The sequence below is a fragment of the Vulpes lagopus genome, chromosome 7, assembly GCF_018345385.1.
Source record: "Vulpes lagopus strain Blue_001 chromosome 7, ASM1834538v1, whole genome shotgun sequence".
In the NCBI taxonomy this organism is placed as follows: domain Eukaryota; kingdom Metazoa; phylum Chordata; class Mammalia; order Carnivora; family Canidae; genus Vulpes; species Vulpes lagopus.
The window spans coordinates 91849708-91873475 of record NC_054830.1 but is presented as its reverse complement, the minus strand read 5'-3'; the positions used below and the strand labels follow the sequence as shown (position 1 = coordinate 91873475).

The 23768-nt window shown below is 45.0% G+C and overlaps 3 protein-coding genes across 3 annotated transcripts; all 3 read left to right on the top strand.

Moving 5' to 3' along the window:
• Nucleotides 1-15517: 15517 nt before the first annotated feature.
• Nucleotides 15518-15871, top strand: LOC121495211 (interferon alpha-1/2-like). Its single transcript, XM_041762469.1, has one exon. It carries the CDS (start codon nucleotides 15518-15520, stop codon nucleotides 15869-15871), a length of 354 nt encoding a protein of 117 aa, XP_041618403.1.
• A 2973-nt stretch (nucleotides 15872-18844) lies between these two features.
• On the top strand, nucleotides 18845-19818 carry LOC121495364 (interferon alpha-1/2-like). Its single transcript, XM_041762731.1, has one exon. It carries the CDS (start codon nucleotides 18965-18967, stop codon nucleotides 19649-19651), a length of 687 nt encoding a protein of 228 aa, XP_041618665.1. The 5' UTR covers nucleotides 18845-18964; the 3' UTR covers nucleotides 19652-19818.
• Nucleotides 19819-22338: 2520 nt separating this feature from the next.
• On the top strand, nucleotides 22339-23561 carry LOC121495363 (interferon alpha-1/2-like). Its single transcript, XM_041762730.1, has one exon. It carries the CDS (start codon nucleotides 22676-22678, stop codon nucleotides 23360-23362), a length of 687 nt encoding a protein of 228 aa, XP_041618664.1. The 5' UTR covers nucleotides 22339-22675; the 3' UTR covers nucleotides 23363-23561.
• Nucleotides 23562-23768: the final 207 nt, after the last annotated feature.

The window sequence follows — 23768 nt, the reverse complement described above, 5'->3', positions numbered from 1 at the left end:
GCAGTGGACAATGAGACAAGGACCTACATGTGCTCCTGAAGACCCTCAACATTGTAAGGTCAGGTAAAGGATATCCAGGGATCAAGACAAAGAGACTTTAGTATAACATCTCTTATACAGCAACACCAAACCCATCCAAATTCAGGTTTTAGAAAACACTGCTGGCCAAGCATGGTGTTTGACAAATGCCACCATCTTCAAGGAGACAAGACGGTGTGTAACAGTTGTGAGGAACGTGATGACAAAGATGATCACACTGTTAATGTCTGTCATGAGGGGAGGGTGCCTGCTGTGCCTAGCACAAATGGGGAATTGGAAAGGGAACCTATTCTCTATCTGAGACTGTATTAGTCAGTTCTCCAGAGAAACAGAACCAGTATTGTGCATACACATATAGATTTATTTTGAGGGAGTGGCTCATGAGTTTGTGGAGACAGGCAAGTCCAATATCTGGGGAGAGGCCCACAGGCTGGAGAACCCGGGAAGAGCTGCAATCTGAGTCCAAACCTGTCTGCTGCCACAAGTTTCACTTCCTCCAGGAAGGTCAGGCTTTTTCTACTAAGGTCTTCAGTGGATTGGATGGGGCTCCCCCACATTATGGAGGGCAATCTGGTTTGTTCAGAATCTACTAATATAAGTGTCAATCTCGTCTAAAAAATAGCTTCAGGGCAGCGCCAGTGGCTCAGATGTTTAGCACCGCCTTCAGCCCAGGGCCTGCTCCTGGAGACCCAGGATCAAGTCCCACGGCGGGCTCCCTGCATGGAGTCGGCTTCTCCCTCTGACTGTGTCTCTGCCTCTGTGTGTGTGTGTGTGTGTGTGTGTGTGTGTGTCTCATGAATAAATAAATAAAACCTTTTAAAATAGATAAATAAAAATAAAAAATAGCTTCAGAGAAACATCTAGAATGTTTGGCCAATTATCTGAGTAATACACTCAAGTTGACACATAAAGTTAACCATCCCAAAGGCTTCCCTCAGATACTCAGCAGCCTCTTTGCTTATTGTGGACAGTGATTGTCCCACCATGTGGTCAAGAGCTCAGGCTGGGAAGACAGAAGACCTACCTTCCCAACTATCTCTATGACCTTCATCTCCATGTGCTCTGTTTCCTTCTTCATGAAATGAGCACAATGGAAGGATTCTTTCTGGCCCATTCTGTTAACTGGCATGTGCCCCAGTGACTGACCTAGTAGGTGCCTGAGAAACAGCTGTTTGGTGAATGCATGTTGGGGAGCAGTGCTCATCTCTCAGCCTATGTCCAGAATAGAGGGAAGTATGGGAGCTGGTGAAAGTGGTCCCCCACTAAGAGATTCAAGGTCATGAGGACTTCCCCTTTCTCATCTCAACCTAGAGCCCCAAGAGTCCAGCTGCATTTTCGGGATATGTGACATTTCTTGTCTCTTACCATTTCTGGAGGCTGAGTGTGAAGTTTCTGGCCCTATGCTCCTGTGCAATCCCAACTACTCCACCCCATGACCATACAATGTTCTAGACAATGAAGGAGCACAGGGAAGGACTGTTAGGCCTCTGTCCTGGGTCATGGTCTTTGGTTTTTTCACTTTTAAAGTCCCCTGTATTTCTTGTTCTATTTCTGTGTTAGTATTTTTTAAAAAAACATTTTATTTATCTGAGAGAGAGAGTGAGAGAGAGAGCAGGATCAAGCGGAGGGGTGGAAGGAGAGGGACAAGCAAATTTCCCACTAGGCAGGGAGCCCTAAGCTTGGCTCAATCCTGGACCCTGAAATTCTGACCCTAGCTGAAGTCAGACTCTTAACCACTGAGCCACCAGGTGCCCGTATTCTTGGGTTGATACTAACAAGATCTTAAAATTGAGATACCTTCACAAACACAAATGAAAGAAGCTGAGATGCTGGTGTGTGTAGAATGCCACTGTCTCCATTCCTCCCTAATCCTGATCACCTTCAGGAGGTCAAAGCTGGCTGTCCTTATGAACTGAAGCTGGCCCTTTTTTCCTCTAAGCCTGAGCTCCTGGCGAACCTTGAACTTACGCTAATGTGGCTGAGGTAGAAGATATAAATCTCCTTTCAGAAGAAAATTATATTCTGGAAATAGATATCTCTACTCACAATAGAGACTACTATTTCAGAGGAAGTGATAACTGAGAATCAATTAATTTTCTCCAGTTTTATGGAAACATTTCTTTGAGAGAAATTTTGTAGGGAGTGGGGATGCTAGAAGACTGTTTGGCTGACCTGAGGAAACATGCTCCTGGAGGCAGAGTGAGGGGCCGTGTGAGGGAAAGCCTGATGGATCCAAGGCTGTGTCATGGGATATGCCTGAAGTCATGCACGAGGCCACAGTCCAGGGCTTCACATAGCTGAAAAATTGGAGTGGGGCTCCCTCGCTTAGAGTCTTGGAAGACTAGGGAGAGAGCATACTGAACCACTGGAATCCAAAGGGTAGGTTACCTTAGGAGAAGTGTTGAGATCCTGAGAGAGAGTGAGATCAGGGTAGGAGGGTGCCAGGTGATGAGGTGTGGTCCAAAGACAACGTGGGCTCTGGATTGGAAATAGGATCTGTATCTGTCTTTCCAGTGCAGAAAGGAAAAGGTCAATTTTTAAAGGTGAAAGATAGACTTGACAATGTGGGATCCAATGACATAGCAGGCTGTGTTTGAAGAAAAGCATCCAATGGTTATATGGTGAAAAAAGGGAAAGTGGGTAGTAGAGTCCAATCAGAGAGTGGGGGCCACATGTCTGACCTCATAATACTCTTTTTATCCCACTCCATGGCTTGATTTCACATCTATTTATGATTTGCCTTCTAATGTCAACTCCAGGCTGCACTGGAGACCTGGCATTCCACACTCAACCTTGGAAGGGCCATGCCTGAAATAATAGGATGGATGAATCAGTTTTTCTGAAGACAAAATAGGTCTGATGCCCCCTTAACACCTTTGCTCTGGGCTCCCCAAACAGAATATAAGACCCTGGGTCACATCAGGGTGAAAGTAGCATCTTGTAGGAACTTCAGTAGAATGTTCCATTGGCATAACCTCTTTCAAGATTAGGTTCTGAATGCCCAGGGATGAGGATGCAAAGTCAAAATTCAATGACAATTACAGTAAGCTTCACTTATGGACAGGGCTCTGTCATTTTAATACGGTTTCAGACACAAGGTCCCAAGTGATCATTACAACCACCACACCAGACTTGCAGGCCAGTACTCTCTCCAAAGAGGAGTATGAAGCTTGGGAAAGTTACCAATCTGGAGTATGTCCAAAGGTAGGACCCACACATTTTGTCTCCAAAACCAATATTCCTTCCACTACATCTCACACAACCCACCGACTAGGCAAGATCCATGGCCCAATTCAATCATTCGTCTATTCCAATGGATGAGCAAAATAGTGATCAGGATAGGGCCTTGTTCCCTTCCTAAGGGGCTGGTCTACCAGGTCATTAATTTCTGAGAAGCACTGGTTCTAGGAACAGATCTCAGTGATTATAGACCAGAGCCCTTGCTTAATAAACATATGAAGGTTAATCCTGGGAGACCCTCGCATTCAACATTATTTTTTAAGGCTCCAGCTTTTTCTTCCTGCCTCTATGTTGATGCTGAAAGACAAGGAAAAGTGATATGTAAGACAAAGGCAGCAGCCAGTCAATATTAGTGAATAACGTGAGTTTCTACACTGATCTGAGGCCCCTCTTCTTCCAAAGTCATTCATTTTTAAATGAATTGTTGAGATCCTGAGAGAGAGTGAGATCAGGGTAGGAGGGTGCCAGGTGATGTGGTGTGGTCCAAAGACAACGTGGGGTCTGGATAACAATATCTTCTACTAAGCCTTCTCTGAAAAACTCAAGGAATGGTTTTCTGCAAATGTTCCTTTTAGTATATTTCAAGCATGAGCCCTCTGTCTAGGAAAGGCACAGAATGTCAAGTCTTTGGGATCATGTATGCCTCCATTTGATAGGATTTTACTCTGAGGACAGAGTGAGTAACATCTGATGGGAGAGTTTCAGGGACTCAGCAGTGCTCTCCTCTCTTTCATAGGCTCACTGACACAATGAAGGGGCTTGGCCCGGAGACTCCTGAGACGGGAAGTTGCCCGATGAACAAAGGTTGAGAGACTTCTTCTCCATGGATGACTTAATGTGCCAATACAGGGACCCCCAATCAGCTGCTAGAAAGTAGCCTGGAATCTCCCACTGCACCCATTTATTGAAAACATCTTACCTCCCTTATTAATTTCTTTTGTTTTAAAGAGTTTTTTTTATTTATTCATAAGAGACAGACAGAGAGAAAGAGGCAGAGACACAGGCAGAGAGAGAAGGAAGCCCCATGCAGGTAGCCTGATGTGGTACTTGATCCCAGGACTCTAGGATCATGCCTTGGCCTGAAGACAGGGGCTCAACCACTGAGCCACCCAGGTGTCCCCCTTATTAATTTCTAATGCACACTTTATCTAAAATCGAATTACTTCTGACAACAAAATTTCTTTCAGATCCTTTGAAAATAATAAAAAATTATTATCTATAAGAATATATCATCAGAAAATAAGGAAGGATGGATGGATTCTTATAGTGGAAACATGGTAGAAGCCAGGGAAAGCCAAGAACAATAATATCTATGGCTGGAGAGTCAACAAATTCCCCAAGGGGCACTAAAGAGAACATAGAAAAAACATTTTTAATAAAATTAACCCCACCTTGAGGTTAGCTCCAAATGTCTTCACTTCGTGGTTGTTTATCCTGTTAAATCACCCACCTCAATTCTGTTTCCTCACGTTCTACTGGAGTTTCTGAATTAAATGCCTTTCTGTAACCAGAGCTCTTCTACACATTTCTTCCTTCCTTGTTCTCTGCTCACATCTCTCCCATGTTCTCCATTACCAACCCCCACACACTCCCCATCATCTGGGAACAGCTCTGTCTTTCTAAGAAATGAGAGCTAGCACCCTTTAATTGTATGATTACATGATCTCTGGATTTCTACGTTTAGTGCTCTGGCTGTGAACCTAAGCTTCATCACTGAATGAATAGGAGAACTTTTTTTTTTTTTTTAAGTTTGCCTAAGTTCTCTGCCAGATTAATTACATCAGACACTTTGGGGGGAGGCAGGGATGGGCATTCATATTTTAGAATAATTTTATTTTGAGTTAATTTTCAAACTTATACAAAAGTTGAAAGAATAGTAGAAAAAAATCACATATACCCACTACTCAGAGAGCATCCCATGCCAGTTGTCCTCCCCAATTCCTTTATATTCAAAGATTTTAATTGAGGCTTATGTCTTTCACGCAGTCCCCATGTGTTTCTTTATTCTCTTAACTGAACATTTCTTCACTCTGAGGACCTTGATAATTTTGACAAATGTAGGGCAATGACACTGAAGAGAGAGAATGATGTTTTCAAATCTTCACCTCTAAGACAAAAGAACCATGAAAAACAGTAAAAATAATAAATTCAAGTATATAGGAACAGAGTTTGCCTTTTGCCTTGGGCTGCAGTAAATCTCAGTCGAGCATTGTTGTATAACCCAGTCATTCCACTGCAGGGTTTCAGTATTTCTGAGATTCATGTCCAGATTACAGATGTGTATGACTTTTCCCTGAGTTTGTGTCTTTCACCCCAGAAACAAGCCTGGATCTGCAAACATACCCTATGCAGCTCGCTCTGCATCCCCGGGAAAGATGCCCTTTTTACAGTGCTCTGGCTAAAATACTGTCAGAAAGGAGAGGATCCACTCAGGGGCTAATCCAGAGCAGGAAAGGATGTGTGGAAATCATAGTACAGCACCCCTTGGCATCCAGGCCCAATAAGGGAGAGTCCCTTACTGTCCTCACGGCACCATGGGGTCCTAGAGCCAGATGGAGCCTTTCCAGGCTAGGTTCCCACTGCCTTGGAGGCTATGGTTCTCTTGGTACTGGGCGCTGGCCAGCTGGGCTGGTCCTGGTAGTAGGCGGCCCCGGTGGGGTGATTGTGGTGAGTTCTGATGCCCCCCTTTTGGCTTTTGGGGCTCAGGGAGCCTTGCATGCTTGGTTTCACTGGGGTCCAGGAGAAGCATGCATCTCTGACTCCTTAGTTTCTCTGCTGTTGGCCCTGGTGATGCTCTGCTCCACTTCTCACACTTTACCTCTTAGTACATGGCATCTTACACTTTCCCAATCATTTCCCGTATTCACTTAAATTGGTAGCATGGGTATTTTTACCTTTTAATCCATAAGAGCCACTAGCTCAGTGTTGTCTACACAGGAGTCACTGAAATGTCTGTAATTCAGTCCGTCTCTGGTGCAGGGGCCAGAACTCTCATGAGTTTTGTGTATCACAATCCTCACAAATTTATGGTGAGAATTAACTAAGCAATCTCAATGAGCCATCTGAGATATGAGACATATCAAATATAGTTATAATTATCAGGAGAATTATTACATTTGTTGGTTACATTTTAGGCTCTGAGAAATAGTTACCAATTGATTATTTCACTTGACTATGCAAAATAATGAAAATATTTTGTCATTTGGTCTATGCATGAACATATTAGGAGGTAGAAGACAAATTAATGACAAGAGAGAGAATTTGTAATCAGTGAGGTATGAGACAGTCAGGGAACACCGATGTATTAGAAGCCTAGGCTTTCCAGAAAATAAGTGATAGTTCACTATATGCAGTTTGCACAGCTGTCTAATGTTGTGGATGAAGAGGTGGAGTTTGGAACCGAAGATCCTGGGTTTTTAAACCTGGATTTGCTATTGATTTATTAGATTGTTTTATTTATCTAACTCTTAGCAGGTGCTGTTTGGAGATAATACTATTAAAATCCACGTAGAAAGGATGAATGCGTCCCCTACCAGGGTAAAGTGATTTGTAGTTGCTATCATCATCAGCACCACCTTCAGTTTTGCTAAAGTCTATGGAATTTGGTAGGTCTTTGGGGATCATGCTCAGAGTAGCACTATAACATTTGATGAGTAAGCAATTAAGATTAATGTGCCATGAGAAAATGAAGTCAGCATCAAAAAATGTGTTCTTCATGAACACAAATGAACATGAAAAATTAATAATATTCTAATAAAACTTTACCATAACCACAATATTTGGGGATCTTCTTATCAGGGTGTTCTGGACTGAATGTTTGTGTGTATCCAAAATTCACATTGAAACCCCACCCCTCAGTGTAATGGTATTAGGAGGGGGAGTCCTTGGGAGATAATTGGGATTGCATGAGGGTGTAGGGAGGAGGTCCATGAATGGGATAAATGTCTTTATGAGAGTCACAAGAGAGGTTGCTTCCTCTGTCTGCTCTCTACCAGGCATGGATACAAAGAGAAGTTGGCCATCTGCAACCTAGAAGAGGCCTCTCACCAGAACTCAACCATGCTGGCACCCTGATCTTAGACTTCCAGCCTCCGGGATCCTGACAAATAATACATCTCTGTTGTTTGTAAGACACAATCTATTGTACCATGTCATAGCAGCCTGCATTAAGACTCAGGGCATCATTCACTTAGCACTTGAGATATACTAGTCTTGGTTATACCTAAATATGTCAAGTTCACATCATACTAATGCAGGATAGTTGTAAAAAAGGCGGACAGGGGTAAGGGGGAAGTTTCCTAAGAGGAAACTACCCTTACAAGGAAAAAGATCTCATCCTGTAATTCTAGCTTTACTCAGTGTCCCAGCTTTAACTCCTACTGGGAGGACTTGCAACTTGTATGTGACAGAAAGGAAGGGAATGGCTTTGGTTGTCTTAACCCAGACCCAGGAGTCAGCTCAACAACCAGTGGGATATTTAAGTTAAGGCTTAATCTGGTGGCCTGGGGCTGGCCCGCATGCTTTGGGGCAGTGGCTGCTGCTGCTCTCTTGATCCAGGAGGCTGAAGGCTAGGCAAGACTAGCCTGGAGGGAGTCCTCCACCCTTTCCACATGAACAGCTAGTGACCTGATAGGCAGGTGAGCCTGTAGACAAAAACCTGATTGGGTGGCAGGAGCATGGAGGGTCAATCAGATTAAAGAGCCCGCCAACAATCTCCTAACAACCCTCAGACTTAGAAACTCCAGTGGTAACCTCTTGGTCCCCTCCCTCCTCAGGAGCTTTGTACTATTGCTCAATAAACTTTGCTTTGCTGCCTGCCACTCCTCTGGCATCTGGTCTACCTCTTCATTCTTTGAAGCAGCGTGACTAAGAATCTTTGACACTATAAGAAAAGAAATCCTGAAACAGCACATGACAGAGATGAAACTGTCATGTATAATTATTCTCAACCCGCACCTTAAAAGATCTTATAACAGTGCTCACAGGGAAAAATGCAGATGCTGAATTCAAGAAAGAAGGGAAATTATGGCCCCATCTAAAGGCTTGATAATAGTGAGAAAGGAAACAAGGACACTGTCAGAAAGAAGATGCTGGTGTTTGGCTCCCCACAGAGGTTTGTCCCAAATTCAATTTTATTTAATAAAAAAAAAGATTTCATTTATTTATTCATAAGAGAGAGAGAGAGAGAGAGGCAGAGACACAGGCAGAGGGAGAAACAGGCTCCATGCAGGGAGCCCGACATGGGACTTGATCCCGGGTCTCCTGCATCAGGCCCTGGGCTGAAGGCAGTGCTAAACTGCTGAGCCACCGGGGGCTGCCTCCAAATTCAGTTTTAAAATAAATTCTAGTCTTCAGGTTTGAAACAATGTTGGAGGCCATACCACTTGTTCCCTAACCATGGCCTGCTCTAAATATTTGCATCACCCAGTCCTTTCATCACTAACCGGTAAGAATGACGATAGTGAAATTAGCCACTTGCTGGATTTCATGTACCAGTGAATGCAAGTGATTTTCAGTATCTCCAGGATCAAAATAATTTTCCGTAGTTCCTCAGTTTTCCTGTCAAGTTGTTAATGAAGAAAGAAAAACTTACTTGATGCCAGGGCCAAAAGTATTTATTTTCTTATTATCCTTGAAAATGCAGAAGGAGGACATATTTCTTTTCAATGTAATCTGCTCATGGAATAATCTTCTGAAAGCAGTAGGCCATCCTGCCTGGGTTCTCCGGAAATCCACATACGCTGTAGAGCCGAGGTCGGTGTGTCAGATCAGTCAGACAGGAGCTGATGAGGAAAGACAGGATGTACTGCTGAATCCAGACTCATTAAATGTTTAAACTTTTTCAATCTGACACTTTACCATATGCCAATCTGAAGATCTATTTCCTAGTACAATACATTTCTGTATGTTGACAACTATGATAAATATTTCTGCGTATGAAGACGTATTCAGTATGTGACTGTGGTTGGTTTCCAGGTAAAAATATCTCCCAATTTGCTATCTGATTTTACTAATTCATGGGATGAATATTAACTCCTATCCCCCAATTACACAAAAGTCCTTATCGACATGACTGGGAAAATTCTGTTTTTCCTATGAAGAACACTTGTACTTCTTAACTATTCAGAAGATGTTCCATTTCAATTTTCTTAAAAAGTTTTCCAAGTTCATTTACATTTTGCGATCGCCAGGGTTTTCAGCCTCAGCACTGATGAACTTGCTTGCATAGAATTGATCTGCCCGAGACAAGGAGTTTGGCTCCTCTGCATTCCCACTTTGGCATTATACCTTCCCTCACTTATGAAAGACCATCCCTCTTCCTCACCCCAAGCCTCAGATGGTGCACTGCCCCTGGGTGCAAGACCTCTGCGACACCCGACAGAGGGATGATTCCACAAGGCTTAGCTTTGGGAGAGATTCCTTTGATGCCAAGTAGAGAAGGCTCCAGTCAGATGCTTAGTACTGATCGGTGACCTCTGCTCTCCAATCCGGACCCACATTTCCCTTCTCTCTTCAAAGGCAGGGAACATCACGTGTGTTGAATTTCCACCTTCTCTGTCCTCAGCCCCACAAGCACCTGCAGGCATCAACTTGCTCCTGTATTTCTGTTCAAACCCAAATGGTTTGAAGCTCTCTTTCCCTTGGGTTCCTGCTTCATATCCAGGTCTCCCCACACTCCCTGCCATGTGGCGGCAGCCTCCGGCTCTCCTGAAACTGCTCAGCCACGGTTTCCTATACACTAGGTCTTCCTGAGCTCAGACATGCCTGTGGGTCCCCTTGGCTGACATTTCACACACGTCTGCCCCTCTTGAGCACAACATCCATTTTCAAGTCTGACCTCCAGCTCATATCTATGTCCTACTATCTCCTGCTTTTCTGCTCCTTCCTCTTTCATTTGGGGGAGCCCCTCTCTCAAGTTGGGAGAATTTGGTGTTCCTCCAAATCTATGCTAGGTGCCACCCGCCATCCTGTCTACACATACAGACTCAACCTCCCAAATAGTTCTGAATGTCATCTTTATGATGATGAGTTCCAAGTGTATGTATTTATCCAGAACTGTATAACCAACATTAGTCATTATGTCCAAACCCCTATTTTTATCCGCTATCCTAGGATATCTCGACTTCATATGCTCAAAATTGATCATCATGCATTTATTGTCTAACTCCTAGATCTTTGGGATGCCAGCTTAGTAGCTGTTTCTTCTAGAAGCTTTCCCTGACCCTTCCATGTTCTTACATGCCCCCAGTGTCCTGTCCTTACCCTGTCTTGGCCACCAGCAGTACTTTACTAGAACGCTCAATTGCCCAGACACCCCTAGACTGGAAGCTCTGTGACAACAGGTAATAGGTCCACTTTGTCCATTGTATCTGGCACCCAACACGGTACTGACAAATAAGAGATATATTCATTGCTTATGTGTTGAAATGTAAGTTCCATGATTGTGTAACATCCTTCACTTTATTTTCTAGTTCATGCAATTGCTGAAATCGAATCCAACGTTCATGAGACATGATTTCTCCCAGAAAGTAAGTCAAAAGGACCAGCTCCCACTGCTCTAATCTGTCAGAGGGTCTGGTGCATCTCCTACATTGTTCCTGAAAGGATTCCTACATCATTACTTACTCATGAAAGTCAGTCTTCTCTGACACAATGCTCTACTAAAGAAAATAAATATTTTTATTTACTAACACAGACACAAACACAAGTGAATTACTCAAAGATATTTAATCTGATTAAGCCCCTAGGGTCCTGTCATTCAATTAGGTTTTTGTCATCCACCTACTAGGTAGTTCTTCCTGTGGCACAGGGTGGAGGGTGCCTTCCAGAGTTTCTGTAAAGTCCTTTAAAGAATGGTTTCCTCTGGGATGCCTGGGTGGCTCAGCAGTTGAGCATCTGCCTTCAGCTCAGAGTGTGATCCCAGGCCCAGGGATCGAGTCCCACACTGGGCTCCCTGAGAGGAGCCTGCTTCTCCCTCTATGTCTCTGCCTCTCTCTTTGTGTCTTTCATGAATAAATAAATAGAATCTTAAAAAAAAAAAAAAGAGTAGTCTCCTCTTCGGGCAGGGCCCCTTGTCCCTGCCTGCCTTTCTACCAATTATCCTTCATTAACAACACTAACTCACGCCTAGTTCCTGTGTCAGTAATAGGGTAAAGTGAGTACTTTCCTCCAGCACAGAATTTTAGGTGGTACTAATGTGGGAAACAAAGACAAAAGAAAATTTAAACTTCCTTACTCCCTACAGCCCACTGACAGACAAGTCCTTGAGATAGGCAGAGGGACATTCCTCTAGGGACTCAGCTGCCTCCATTTTAATACACTGCTCAGGGCAAAAGGCAAGCATACCTCAACCCCAGGATCCTGTAAATCTACTTTAACAGAAAAAAATTCCATTGGAAACTTCCTTTACCTCTACTCACCCAAGATACATGTTGGCAATCATCCTCCAAGCATATGACTCACCGATACATATCTGAAGGGTCTCGGGACTGAGTTTTTACTAAACAGTAATACCATGGATTTCACAGCACATGTCAAATCAAAACGTTACACATGGAGCGTGGAAAGCTTGTTTCCAAAATGCCTGGGAAGCTTAAGCTATCCCTAACCTTCTCCCAACTTGAAACTCCTCACAAGGGCAGGGCAGCTCTTTCTGCCCACAGGTCCTGTCCAGTGCTTTAATAAAACCACCTTTTTGCACCAAAGACGTCTCAAGAATTCTTTCTTGGCCATCAGCTTCGAACCCTAACATCTTTCCAACATCAATAACAAATGCAAGTAATTTATGTAAAGAATACCTTTAATTAATATTAAACCATATAAATTAGTGCTTTCAAAACATTCATGATGCACTAATAGCAGAAATTTAAGTAAAGAAAAGAAAGGACCCCCCTTGAAAGTTCCTGTGAGTTTTCAAGGGGGAGCAGGGCACATATGACATTTTGGTAAATTCTGTTCAAATTCTTACCCAAGAAAATGGAAAGATCTGACCTAAATGTCCTCGATGCTTGTGCACAACACTACCGTTTCCCGTTAAGAGTACAGTCAAGAGGAGATCCTAGGAAAGACATTTCACTAACCAAAGTTACACAAAAAATATCTAAGATATTCACAGAGACCCAAATTGTCAAGAATACGGATCTTTCAACTGAAAAGGAGGAGGTCATCTTCCACAGATCGCTCAGCCAGGCGTGTCGTTCCATCTCAGAACCTGAGATCACAACCTGAGCAAAAATCAAGAGTCGGATGCTCAACGACTGAGCCACTCAGGCGCACCTAGGGTGAGTCTTCTCTTGATGACCAGGCCTGGTACCCTCACCTCGATATTCGAAAAACTGAGAACACAAACTTGAAGGGAATTTCCTCCCACACAAACTGATTTTGTTTTTTATTCTTAAATGCCCTCTAGGGTATTCTATTAACTTCCCTTGTAGAATCACGGAATTTATAAAGGATCTTCAGGTCTATTGCCTGGCACATCCCACAAATCCTGTATCTTTAGTCTATATTGGTATTGTCCATTCTCCTATAATTACTCTACTTGTTCTCCCCATGAATATTAGTTGAGCTCTGGAAGTGATGGGGAATGGACCAGTTGCCTAGAAAAACAAGTTGGGTGAGATGTTTTCTCTCCCCTTAAGGTCTTTTACAGACTTCTGCCGGGAGGTATTTTAAGGAGAAGATAAGGTAGCTCAGGGCTCAGTCCTTTCCTTCTGCTAAAAAAAAAAAAAAAAAAAAAAAAGGCAAAGTACATGCTAGGTAGCTTGTAGAGAGAAAATCCTAGATTGGGGTGACTCTTATGAATGCCCCAATTCCAACATGATGGCTACCTGCTTGTGCTCTGTCACCTTCCAAAGGGCCATCCAAACATTCAGACCACAGCAGGTCATTAAAGGCTCCATGCCTGTCTTCTAGAAGAGTGGATACAGCCAAGCTTAGTAACAAGGAAGAGTGAGTAGGTAGGTTAGCAAGCAAGAGCAAGCAGGGCCAAGGACTGAGAATACACACCTTCATGTTTTGGCCTGAGGTAACACTGCTTATTACCTGCCACACTGTAGATATCGGAGTGCAATGGAGCCCTCTCTCCTCCAGAGATGGATGGAGATAAGAGCGGGCGATGGGGGTTCATTGTTGTCTCTGAGTTGTCTCCAGAGCATCTCAGGAAGACAGTCGTTGGGTGTCACTTGAGTAAAGACCCACCACGACTTGTGGATCAATAGCCTGGTTGCCCTGAGCTGTGTGAATCAAGGAGAGTCTGAGTTTAGATGTGTGGCTCTGTGTAGGACACCAGGCTAGGTATATTCCTGTGGTGGCCAGGCTGTGGGCAAGGTTGAGATGAGGCCATCCTGGGGGGTTTCCTCTAGTGCTGGGCAAAGGCTGACAACTGTGCTCTTGCAGCCTGAACCCCAACGCCCTGAGCACCTGAAAGCAACCAGAGTCCCAGTGGTTTCAGCAATAATCCCAGTAGGTGTGGTCGATACCAGTTAAGAGTAGAGTGGATATTTTGGCCACTGTCTTGCACAGGCCTAACAAATATGGCTGTGATGAAGCAAACTAGTTCGGTGTTTTGTGAACACCTTCTGGTAGGAGCAGGAAATCAGAGCCCGTGTAGTGAACATGATGTATTGAGCCAGGACACTGGGCCTCGTGCTGAGGATGAAGAGTTGACATAGGAAAACTAAAGAGACCCCAGGAAATCCATTTTTTTTGTTGCTTTTCTTTCTCCCATTCCTGCTACAACTTGCACTCCACCCTGTGCATGCCTTACGGTGTGTCCTCCTTGTAAGGGACCAGGAGTTAGTGATTTTCTTCTGAGTCTTCAAGCATACTAGGTAATATCTTGGGAATGAGTACACATAATGAGCATGCCGGCCATCATGTGCTTCTTCCCAACCACTGGTGCTAGATATCTGGATGCCAAGACTTCCTGGCCCCAGAGATTAAGTGGTTAGGACCTTGTCCTTGTTTGACCAGTTCCTGGATGCCTGAGAGATCATGTGCACCAGACTACAATCATCAATAAAAACTCCAGACCCCAATCACAGATGAGACTCTCTCATCTTTCCTTTCTGAGTCTCCTAGACACTCCATGTGCCACTCTGACAGTGACACTCTGTCACTGCTCTATTCAAGAAATCCTGCTCTCCTTCCTGCTGGCTCACGTTTCTATCCTGTGTAGCCAGGGACTCTCCTTGCTAGTCCTCCCAGACTTCTTCGGTGTCCTCAGACCTGGCCTGTCCAAGTAATCTTGGTGAACACAAAGGGACCCTCAGAGGAACAACAGTACCCTGAAATTGAGTCTGTGCAGCACAATTCCACCTTTGAGGTCCGGTAAGTTCCTTCTTTGGGAAACAAAGTTGGTTTCGTGCCAACATAATTTCTGTCTCTGTGCTTTTCTGTGTGACTGGTCTTGTCTCCTGGGAGGATGGAAACCTGGAGGGATCAACATAGGGACTTGGTCTCACTTCCTATTCTCTTTGTGCTCTGAGTTATTTCTGCTGGCTCTGAAATGTTAACTTTCACTTTAACTGCAAACCAACTATCCTCATTCCAGTTTCTAGACCGTTTCAATGTGGTTAGTTGTCATGACAAATGGAGTCATTTGGCTCCGAAGTAAAGAGACACCCCTTCCTGCCAAAAGATGTTCTTAGAGACTAAGAACCTTGAGGAGGTGCCTGAAGTTCTTCCTGGAGACAGGTAGTAGTCCCATAGGAAAGTCTTATACCCCCCCATGATAAATAATTAATAATCAATCATCTCTGGGGGATAATGATGGTTTGCCCAGGAACACACACGTATGGATTGATTGTCCAGTGCTCCCAGACCGCATGAGGGTTGTAGACTGCTGTTGGATGAAACCAAGACACTCCAGAAGGGAAAGGTGACCAACTGGTGACTCATCTCTGGGACATTCTCTCCATAAACAGCATATTCCATTTACCCCATGCTTTCCCATTAGAATACGTGTTGGGTTTCTAACTCTCTCTTTTCCACTACTGGATGGATGTCCCCTAGTGGCAATTCCAGGATGCTGGAATGGCTTTTAAGAGATGGATGGCCAGTCCTGCAAAGGACCAAAGCTCCAGAATAAAGTGTGGTCCTGCCACTGCTAGTACACCAAATTTTCCGTTTATGGGGATGGGGCACTAGGTAGGCTAGTCACTGGTCCGTGGGGGTTGGCTCCCTGAATGAGACACAGGGCAGGCTGGTCTCTGCTGTGTACAAGTCTCCTTAGTGGATGGAAGAGGAGATAGGTGGCAAGCTGGATCTTGTGATGACCCAGAAGGTCTTCCACCTCTTCTGCCCGGACATGTCCTCTGCTCCTTGGAACATGCCTCTCCTGGAGGAACTGTGCTCGGGGCTCTCGGAGCAGCTGGATGACCTGGAGGCCTGTCCCCTGCAGGAGGCGGGGCTGGCCGAGACCCCCCTCATGCATGAGGACTTCACCCTGAGGACCTACTTCCAGAGGATCTCCCTCTACCTGCAAGACAAGAACCACAGCCCGTGTGCCTGGGAGATGGTCCGAGCAGAAATCGGGAGATCCTTCTTCTCCTCGACAATCTTGCAAGAAAGAATCAGGAGGAGGAAATGAGACCCGCCTGGGTCCCCACGGAAATGAATCTCCTGACTGATCAGAGCACACTTTACCCTGGTTTGTCATGTCAAAGACTCTCATTTCTGTAGTAATGGTAACATGAAGGAAATCAATCTGTCAAGTGTTTTCAGGAGTATTAAGTGACATCATGTCAACTCTACAAGGCCTAGTTGATTCAATTGACCATGAAGATCTATCTATTTAACTATTTATAATATTTAAATTATTTTTGTTTGTATAATATTGGCTACACCTTCACAATACTATACAAAATATTGTATAATATTTTGTTTGTGTAATATTAGCTGTACCTTCACTTTGTGGTTAAGAGAAAAGATATATACTTTATACTTACTTAATTTTTAATTTTTTGTTCATTAAATTCTTCTATGAAAAATTCTTATATTTGTTTCTTATTTAAAGAGAAAGCATGTCTAATTATAACCTAATGGAAGAATGGATTGTACAATTCACTCACTATTATTTTTTAAAAAAGCTTTTTATTCTTTTTTATTTTTATTTATTTGAGAGAGAGATAGCAAGAGAGAGCACAAGTGGGGCAGTGGGGCAGAGGATCAAGCCGGGAGCCTGACCAAGGCCTCAATCCTTAGACCCTGGGACTATGACCTGAGCTAAAAGCAGACACTTTCTGACTGAGCCACCCAGGACCTCTTCATTATTATCTTATTTACATCCTAAATAAAAAAAAATAGAATCCTTAAAGTCAGTTTATATGTAGTTTTCAGGATAAATCTGGACATAAATCCAATCTTTTGTCTGTATCTTTGAGTTAAGTAGGATAACCAACCTCGAAACAATAATCCTATTTCGTTAGTATCAGTTATGTTAAGTGTTATAATATGAAAAGGGAAAAAATGGAATCTCTCAGTGGAAACTGGAAGCAGAAATGATAGGAAATAAAATGAAAAGCACTAGATATTTCCCACATTTGACTGGTAACATCCAAGTGTAAATACTCTTAAGAAAATGGACATTTGAGTCTGCCATTTACAAGCCATTCCATTAACTTAAAGGCCAGAAATGGAAGTGGTCACACGTAGAGAGTACAGAATGAGAATAGGACTTAAAATTGATTCCCTTGTGGGTTCTGTCTGGCAATTTTACTTCCAAGTACAAAGCAACTAACTGAAACCAAGAGTTTGCGACAGTTCTATGCTTTTTGGAAACTCTCTTAGGAGAAGCCTTGTTCTCTCCTTTTTCTCCTGATGACTATTTTTGGACATGAGGGAATGTCCCTGTTGCAATGATGGAACAGTGGCTGTAGCAAAAAGGAAATAGAAAGCAGGATGATTTAACTCTGTGGCCTGTCCAATTATTTACAACAGAAGACTGTCTCCTACAGCCAGTGACGGACTAAGATAGTGACCAGGCCTGGACACCTGGCTTGTGTTCTCTGCATCAGGCTGCTCCTGCTGGATGATTTTTCTCCAGAGGAAAAAAAGGGTTTTTCTCAGAAAGAACTTATTCCAGTAGTGTAATAAGCCAATTTCCTTAGCTTTTATATATATTCTTGGAAAACATAGTTTTCCAAAGAACAATTATGCGGGGAGTCTGGTTGGCCAGTTTGGGTAAGTATCCAAGTCAGCTTCAGCTCAGATCCTCATCTCAGGCTGGTAGGATGGAGCCCCACATCAAGCTCCCCACTAGCACAGAGTCTGCTTAGGATTCTTTCTCCCTTGGGTGCCTGGGTGTCTCATTCCATTAGGCGTCTGTCTTTGGCTGAGGTCATGATGCCAGCATCCTGGGATGGAGCCCCTCAATGGGCTCCTGCTCAGTGGGGCATCTGCTACTCTCTCTTCTCCCCTGCTCATGCTTTCTTTCTCTCCCTGTCTCTCTCTTTCTCCAAAAATAAAGAATCTTCTAAGAGCAGTTAATTTCACAGGAAAATTGAGTACGAGATAGAGATTTCTCTGATATCCTTGGTTCTGTATTTGCATAGTGTTCCTGAAAATCAACTTTCCCCTACCAGAGGGAACAATAGTTATAGTGCCTCCAAGCCCTGAAGGCTGTGATCTAGTCTTCAATATTACAATGGTCTGTGCATCTCTAATGCTCAACCTTGGAGCGGTCCAACAAAAAATTTCTTCCTTATTATTTGTTATCTCTCTTTGGGTTTTCTTGAGTATCACACAAGAAACATGGATGTTGAATTTGTGGAAGAGACCTGAAATGTCTGCAAGATGAGGGTGACAAACCTGTAATAACAGGCCCCTGTGATTGGAGGACTTTGTCTCCATTCTTTCCTAGATTTCCAAGTCACACTTGGAAGGTGGCCTTTCCTGACTTGTGAGCTGTCATTGGCTGTCTTGTGGATATTGCTTCTGTCTCAGCCTTCATATGATGTAGGCTTATGGAATTAAATACAAATAGATTATATACTATTATTTAAATTTACAAACTGTATTCAGCACATCAGTAATTATATATAGTGTGAAACAGAAAAATATTTTTGAAAATACCTTGATGAGTATCTAGTAGCAGGTGAAGTAAGAAATTACATTCTTACTGAGGCAAGAGTAAAATTCAGTACACTAAAAACAAATGTCAACTAAATAAATTTAAAGTTTCAAACCTATTAGCAATTTGGAATCATTTTAAATATATAAGTACATTGAACTCATTATTATGTCTTCGTAGAAATTATTAATTTGTATATGTGCGTTATGTATTATATTACAAATTCTATAAGTAAATATAGGTTTCTATTCAACTTTAGGTATACAATTACACACCAAAACCTTTAAACTTTAAATTTAAGTTAAAAATTTTTAGTCTATCTTAACCCTGCCTGCGTTGAGTTAACAATAAAAAGAGCAAGATTTACACTTTGTTTTGTATGTACAATGTTCAAATGGAAGCATAGCACATTCGCTGTACTCTAGAGACAGCGCATCCGGGTTCCGAACTTTTCTGAATGATGAGTGAAAAGCCAATCCAGAAGACTCTGGAGGCAAGGGCAGTCATGACAAGCACGCCCACGTAGTTGGGAAACAGTGCTCTAGAGCCAGTCGAAAGTGTGTCATAAAGGAAAGCAAAAAGAGAAGTAGAAAGTGAGGGAGACGTTCAGAAATGGAAAACGCGTCTGTTGCCTACTTAAGCCCCACACACGAGGGAAGATGCTCAGAGAAGCTGGAGCCGCGGTTCCCACACTTGCCCAGCGCAGCCAGGCCCACAGCCCCTGCAGGATCCCCGATGGCCCTGCCCTGCTCCTTCTCGCTGGCCCTGGTGCTGCTCAGCTGCCACTCCCTGTGCTGTCTGGCTTGCGACCTGCCCGACGCCCACGGCCTGCGCAACTGGAGGGTCCTGACGCTCCTGGGACAGATGAGGAGACTCTCCGCCGGCTCTTGTGACCACGACACCAATGACTTTGCCTTCCCCAAGGAGCTGTTTGATGGCCAGCGGCTCCAGGAGGCGCAGGCCCTCTCTGTGGTCCACGTGATGACCCAGAAGGTCTTCCACCTCTTCTGCCCGGACACGTCCTCCGCTCCTTGGAACATGACTCTCCTGGAGGAACTGTGCTCGGGGCTCTCGCAGCAGCTGGATGACCTGGAGGCCTGTCCCCTGCAGGAGGCGGGGCTGGCCGAGACCCCCCTCATGCATGAGGACTCCACCCTGAGGTCCTACTTCCAAAGGATCTCCCTCTACCTGCAAGACAAGAACCACAGCCCGTGTGCCTGGGAGATGGTCCGAGCAGAAATCGGGAGATCCTTCTTCTCCTCGACAATCTTGCAAGAAAGAATCAGGAGGAGGAAATGAGACCCGCCCGGGTCCGCACGGAAATGACATTCCCTGACTGATCGGAGCACACTTGCACGAGTCCTGCCGCCTCAGAGAAGCTCACGCCTGCCGTCACGGTGACACGAAGGCAATCGGGGTGTCCAACGTGTTCAGGACGGGGCAGCACCATCAAGTGAAGTCGACAAACACCGTTTACTTTCAGATAACCTTGCCCATCTCTCTATTTACTACTTTTCGTTTATTTATTATTTATTTATTTATTTATTTATTTATTTATTTATTTATTTCTTCCTATTTATACCTTAACTGGGTTCTCTTTGTATACTAGTAGGTGTACCGTCACTCTGTGATTCAGGGGGACTGGGGATGCTTTCTATTTATTCAGTGTTTGATTCTCTTGGTCATTAAACTGTTCTCTGCAAACATTCTTGGATTTGTGGTTTCTTTCGAGAGGGATGGAGTCGGAATAGAATCTGATGAAAAAATGGATCGTACGACTCTTCTCCTCATGATTCTGTTACTCTCATGAGAAGTCAAGCCATAGTCCTCCTCGATGCCAGTGCATATGTGCCTGTCAGGATGAGGGCGCACACAACCGATCCCATCTCCTACCCAGTTTCTCTGAGTTCTGTCGAGAAAAAACAAACCTCCAAACAACCAGCAGAGTGAAGGAATGGCAGGAATAGCAAAGGGTACAAGAAGAAGAAGAAGAAGGGACATAGGAACTCTGTAAGCAGAAAAGGAAGCAGGCATATCCGGAAATACGATCAACAGCACTAGATAATACCTTCCCTATTAGACTGGTGCATGTCCCGGTGCCAATATCCTTAAGAAAATGCCTACTGGGGTCTGCCAGTTACAAGCCGGTCCGTTCCCTTGAAGCCTAGCAATGGAAGCGGTCCCATGGGAACAGAGTCCCGAAGGAGAAGTGGTCTCCAAATGGATTCCCTTGTGGATCCTGTGTGGCCATGTGACTTCTAAGGACAAGCCACTCACTGAAGCACACAGTCTGTGGACCTTCCCTCCTTTTTGGAAACTCTCCTCCGAGAGGCCTTGTTGTCTTCTTTTGCCCCTGATGACGGACCATTATGGACAGGAGGGCACGTCCCCGTTACAACCAGGGGACAGTGGCTGTAGGAACAAGCAAAGACAAAGCAGGAGGATTGGACTCGGTGGTCTGTCCGATGCTCTGCAGCAGAAGACTGCCCCCTACAGCCAGCAATGCACTGAGGTAGTGACCAGGCCTGGACACCTGGCTTGTGTTCTCTGCATCAGCCTGCCCCTGCTGGATGATTCATCTCCAGAGCTAAATGCAGGTCTTTCTCTGAAGGAATGGATTCAGAGAGTGTAGAAAGCCAATTTCCTCAGCTTTTCTCTTTCTCTCTTTCTCTCTCTCTGTCTCTCTCTCTCTCTCTCTCTCTCTGTCTCTCTCTCTCTCTCTATCTCTCTGTCTCTCCTCTCTCTCTCCCCCTCTGGAAAATACAGTGTTCCAAAGAGCAGCGAGGTAGGCAATGTGGTTGACAAGGTCGGGTAAGCAGCCAGATCTTGGTTTCCGCTGAGATCCTCATCTCAGGGTGGTTGGATGGAACCCTACATCAGGCTCCCCACAAGCGCAGAGACTGCAGAGGATTCCTTGTCCCTGGGGCACCTGGGTGGCTCATTCCGTGAGGCATCTGTCTTTGGCTGGATCGCCAATCCCAGGGTGCTTGGATGGAGCCTGTCATCGGGCTCCTTCTCAGTTGGGTGTCTGCTGCTCCCTCTCCTCCCCTGCTCATGCTGCTCTCTATATTGCTCTCACTCTCTCTCTTTCTCTAAAAAGCAAGATATCTTTTACGAGTAGTGAGCTGCACAGAACAATAAATACGAGATAGACTTTTCCAACATCCGTGGTCTGTATCTGCATAGTGTCCCTGAAAATGAACCTTCAGCCACCAGAGGGAATCCCTGTGACAAGGCTTCCAAGGTTCTGAGCTCTGTGAACTAGTCTTAGGTAGTCCGGTGGTCTGGAGGCTCTCCAAAGCTCAGCCTGGGAGGGCCCCAGCCAAAGCTTCTTCCGTCCTGTTTGTTGTCTCTCCTTGGGCTTTCTTGAGTACCACACAAGAAGCATGGCCGTTGAATTAGTGGAAGAGCCCTGAAATGTGTGCAGAGGAGGGCGACACACCCAGGAATGACAGGCCCCTGTGAGCAGAGGACTTTGTCTCCATCCGTTCCTGGATCTCAAAGTCACTGGGAGAGGTGGCCCTGGCTGAGCTGGGAGCTGCCTTTGGCGCGTTGTGGATGTGGCTTCTGTGTGAGCCTGGAGGTGATGTGGGCTCTCAGCATTTCAGAACAAAGAGATTCTACGTGATCGTTTGACGTTACGAAAGACAGTCAACGCATCAGTAACTGTACACAGTGCGAAACAGAACAAAAGGAGTTTTGAAAACACCTTGATGAGTACGGAGTCGCAGGTGAGGCAAGAGACCACTTTGTCAGCCGAGGCAACCTGAAACGGCCTTACTGGAGAAGCACATGTCAAGGAAGCAATTCAACTCTTGGATTCCTATCAGCACTTTGGCATCGTTCTAAATTGTGAGAGACTCTGCGTTCATTCTCTTGTCTTTGTAGACATGGTTCACCTGCATATGTGCTTTCCGTATCAGAAATCATGTACCTATCAGTACTCGATAGGTCACTCTTCAACGTTGGCCATCCCATTCCACGTCGGAAGCCTAACAATTGGCCTTCATGTTTACCAGCGCTAGACATCCTTAACCCTGCGTCGCCTTCACACGAGAAGGGTGAACCGACACGGGGTTGTGTATGTACAAAGTTCACATAGGAGCATGGGACATACACTGGACTCTAGAGACAGCGCATCCGGGTTCCGAACTTTTCTGGATGATGCGTGAAAAGCCAATCAATGCGTGAGAAGACTCTGGAGGCAAGGGCAGTCATGACAAGCACGCCCACGTAGTTGGGAAACAGTGCTCTAGAGCCAGTCGAAAGTGTGTCATAAAGGAAAGCAAAAAGAGAAGTAGAAAGTGAGGGAGACGTTCAGAAATGGAAAACGCGTCTGTTGCCTACTTAAGCCCCACACACGAGGGAAGATGCTCAGAGAAGCTGGAGCCGCGGTTCCCACACTTGCCCAGCGCAGCCAGGCCCACAGCCCCTGCAGGATCCCCGATGGCCCTGCCCTGCTCCCTCTCGCTGGCCCTGGTGCTGCTCAGCTGCCACTCCCTGTGCTGTCTGGCTTGCGACCTGCCCGACGCCCACGGCCTGCGCAACTGGAGGGTCCTGACGCTCCTGGGACAGATGAGGAGACTCTCCGCCGGCTCTTGTGACCACGACACCAATGACTTTGCCTTCCCCAAGGAGCTGTTTGATGGCCAGCGGCTCCAGGAGGCGCAGGCCCTCTCTGTGGTCCACGTGATGACCCAGAAGGTCTTCCACCTCTTCTGCCCGGACACGTCCTCCGCTCCTTGGAACATGACTCTCCTGGAGGAACTGTGCTCGGGGCTCTCGCAGCAGCTGGATGACCTGGAGGCCTGTCCCCTGCAGGAGGCGGGGCTGGCCGAGACCCCCCTCATGCATGAGGACTCCACCCTGAGGTCCTACTTCCAAAGGATCTCCCTCTACCTGCAAGACAAGAACCACAGCCCGTGTGCCTGGGAGATGGTCCGAGCAGAAATCGGGAGATCCTTCTTCTCCTCGACAATCTTGCAAGAAAGAATCAGGAGGAGGAAATGAGACCCGCCCGGGTCCGCACGGAAATGACATTCCCTGACTGATCGGAGCACACTTGCACGAGTCCTGCCGCCTCAGAGAAGCTCACGCCTGCCGTCACGGTGACACGAAGGCAATCGGGGTGTCCAACGTGTTCAGGACGGGGCAGCACCATCAAGTGAAGTCGACAAACACCGTTTACTTTCAGATAACCTTGCCCATCTCTCTATTTACTACTTTTCGTTTATTATTTATTTATTTATTTATTTATTTATAACTATTTATAGATTAATTGGGTTCTCTTTGCATACTAGTAGGTATATGTCACTCTGTGATTCAGGGGGAGTGGAGATGCTTTCTATTTTTTCAGTTTTTTATTTTTTGTTCATTAAATTTTATATACAAAAACTCTTGTATTTTTTTTTAAAGA